The sequence below is a fragment of the Ailuropoda melanoleuca genome, unplaced genomic scaffold (assembly GCF_002007445.2).
Source record: "Ailuropoda melanoleuca isolate Jingjing unplaced genomic scaffold, ASM200744v2 unplaced-scaffold9136, whole genome shotgun sequence".
Taxonomy (NCBI): domain Eukaryota; kingdom Metazoa; phylum Chordata; class Mammalia; order Carnivora; family Ursidae; genus Ailuropoda; species Ailuropoda melanoleuca.
Window position 1 is genome coordinate 1 of NW_023254588.1, and position 2,654 is coordinate 2,654.

The 2,654-nt window shown below is 54.2% G+C and overlaps 1 protein-coding gene across 1 annotated transcript; it reads left to right on the forward strand.

Annotated features, from left to right (window-relative positions):
* Positions 1–6: 6 nt before the first annotated feature.
* Positions 7–2,341, forward strand: LOC117800929 (ral guanine nucleotide dissociation stimulator-like). The gene is made up of 3 exons (XM_034653486.1): positions 7–124; positions 1,301–1,494; positions 2,101–2,341. Exons 1-3 carry the CDS (start codon positions 29–31, stop codon positions 2,162–2,164), a joined length of 354 nt encoding a protein of 117 aa, XP_034509377.1. The 5' UTR covers positions 7–28; the 3' UTR covers positions 2,165–2,341.
* Positions 2,342–2,654: the final 313 nt, after the last annotated feature.

Genomic DNA, 2,654 nt, shown 5'->3' on the forward strand with positions numbered 1-2,654 from the left:
ACTGTCTTTACAGAGCTCCACACAGGAGATGGGGCAGGAGCTGAATGATGAGATCCTCTGCTCTACCTCCTTGAAGGGCAGGAAGGTGCCCCACACTGCCAACAGAGACCAGCACTGGCTCAGGGTGAGTGCGGGTGCTGGGGTGACCCAACCCCCAAGGCCCCGATGCAGCAAAGGGGCCCCAGGTCCAGAAGCCAGCCTGCTACTTCCCTGGGCTCCCTCCTAGAGTCCTGCTCCCACATGACTCTGCATCCCCATCTCCTCCCCAAGCTTGCCTTCAGGGCCCTGCACCTGCCTTGGCCAGATGCAGAGTCACTCTCCACATATTTGTAGGAATATCAGAAAAGAGACTTTAAACCATGTCTCATCCCATTCATCTAGAATCATCTTGCGCTGTGCTATGCATTTTCCTAACTAGGGCCCCTAAGTGTCCCTGTTGGCCTGACAGTCCTTCCATACCTTCTGCAAGTCTTGCACCTGCTCATGGTGAGTTGGGAGACTTTTCCCCAAAGGCACATGGGGCTCATGGTACTATTTCTCTTGCTCTGCCCTTTGGTTGTGCAAGACCACATCCCTGGGGCCCCTCCAGGGTGAGGAGCAGGGGCCTCATTGTGATGCTCAACATTCTAGAAGGCCAGTCAGTTACCACAGCCATTGAGCCCTTCACTGATGCAGGACTTTGATGTGATTCCCTTCTGTTGCCAACTCACAGTGCTGCACTAAACATCCTACTTGCCCTAATATCCTGAGCCCTCTCACCTAAGAAAACATCTCTGTGTTCTCATCTGAAGAATGGAATATGTTGTCAGAAATCACAGGATCAATGCCATTCATGCAGGGAGGTGCTATCAATACTCAGCTAACAATCTAATCTGAGACACTAACATGTTCAGACATCACCTACTTCATTTCCTTGTATGGATGCCAAGAAGTTTTTTCCTTTTTCCTTAAAGAGGTATCGATCGATGGGTGGATAGATTGATTTGAGAAAGAGGCAGGGCTCGAGAGTGGGGAGAAGCAGAGGGAGAGACAGAATCCTCAAGCAGACTCTGCCCTAAGGACGGAGCCCTATGAGGAGCTCGATCTCAGGACACTGAGATCATGACCTGAGCCGAAACCAGGAGTCTTACGATCAAACCAAGGAACAACCTGGGCACCTTATTCTTTTCTCTACTGTAGGTCCTGTTGTTCCCCCTCTTGCCATAAGTCACCGAGATCTTGGGGGTTTGGTCTGCGCTCCAACTCCCAGCCCTCCTGGTGGCTACCGTGCTGACTGCATGTCTTCTCTGTTTCACTTCAGGGTAAAAACGGCTCGACCATGAAGACGCATGAGACCTGCGCGCTCAGGACCAACCGGGCTGACCTGCTGAAGAAGCGAGTAGAACGCCTGGTGCCCGCCTTCCTAGACGGACACCTCAGCTACATCTCCACGTTCCTGGGCACATACAGGGCATTTGCCACCACCCAAGAGGTGCTGGACTTCCTGTTTACAAGGTGAACACCCTGCCTCTAGCAGCCTTGTGGGGTTTGGCCACCTAGTGTTTGTGAGCCTTGGGAATGTCACCAAACATGCCCGAGCCTCAGTTGGCTCCTCTGACTGGGGCAGAGTTATTATAGGGACTCAGTGGGGTCCTTTAGGGAAAGCACACCTGGGTGCCTGGGCCTGCGGAAGGTCTGCTAGAGGGGCTGTGCTTGTGCTCATTTATCATTGTCCTGCTCCTCGTGATGAAGCCTCTGCCTCATCCCTCACTATCACTGTGGTCTTGAGCTGAGCTGCTTTGCCGTTTGAAAGGGAGATTTGAGACTCTACCTGGGGTCTGTGTCCTGGGTGAAACCAGAGCAGGGATCCCCAGGGGTGAGCAGGGGGCCCAGACCCACTCAGATATTTGTGGTGGGGCTGGTTGGGGTGCTTTCATTCATCAAGCATTCAGGAAGCCCCACTCAGTGCAGTCGCTTCTCTAGGAGCTGACTATGATCCCTGCACAGAGCAGACAGCACTCCTGGGCTCCAGACTAGTTGAGGGTCAGACAGTGACACTAGACATGATTAGAGGTAGCAGCCGTAGGACACTGCATGTGATGCCCCCCTTGTCTCCTCTAGATATGGGTACGTTCTCTCTAACTGGGATGATCGCGGTGGAGCCCAGGAGCAGTGCAACACGTGAGTGAGCTTTGGCTAGTACAGGAGGTCTCCCCTCTCCATGAGGGCACTGAGGGGACTGTGAGTTGGAGGGCCTTCTGGACCCCCATCCCACACACCTGTGATTCCTGTTTTAGGGTAAAGGTCTGAGAGCTTCTTCTGGAAAAAGGGAAGGGGTCCTGGGGAGCTGTGGGGGGGGTGTGAGCACCATGGGTGAGCAGAGGGGGCTGGAGGACAGCTTCAGACCCTAAGAGAGTCATTCCCCATCCCCGCCCCCTCCCAGCCCTGTCTCTACCCCAATCCCGGGACCCAGAACAAAGGGTGTGGGGACCATCACACGCAGTCATCTGTCGGAACCTGGGCACTGGGTGCTCAGGAGACCCAGTGTGTGTTCAGGACCAGACATCCCCCACTCCATGGGAGATTAGTATCAGTGGAAGGAGGCCCACTCATGGCACCTAGTGAATGAGGCAGCACATTGGCACAGGAGGTAAAGTTTGGGGTATTGGGAGGGT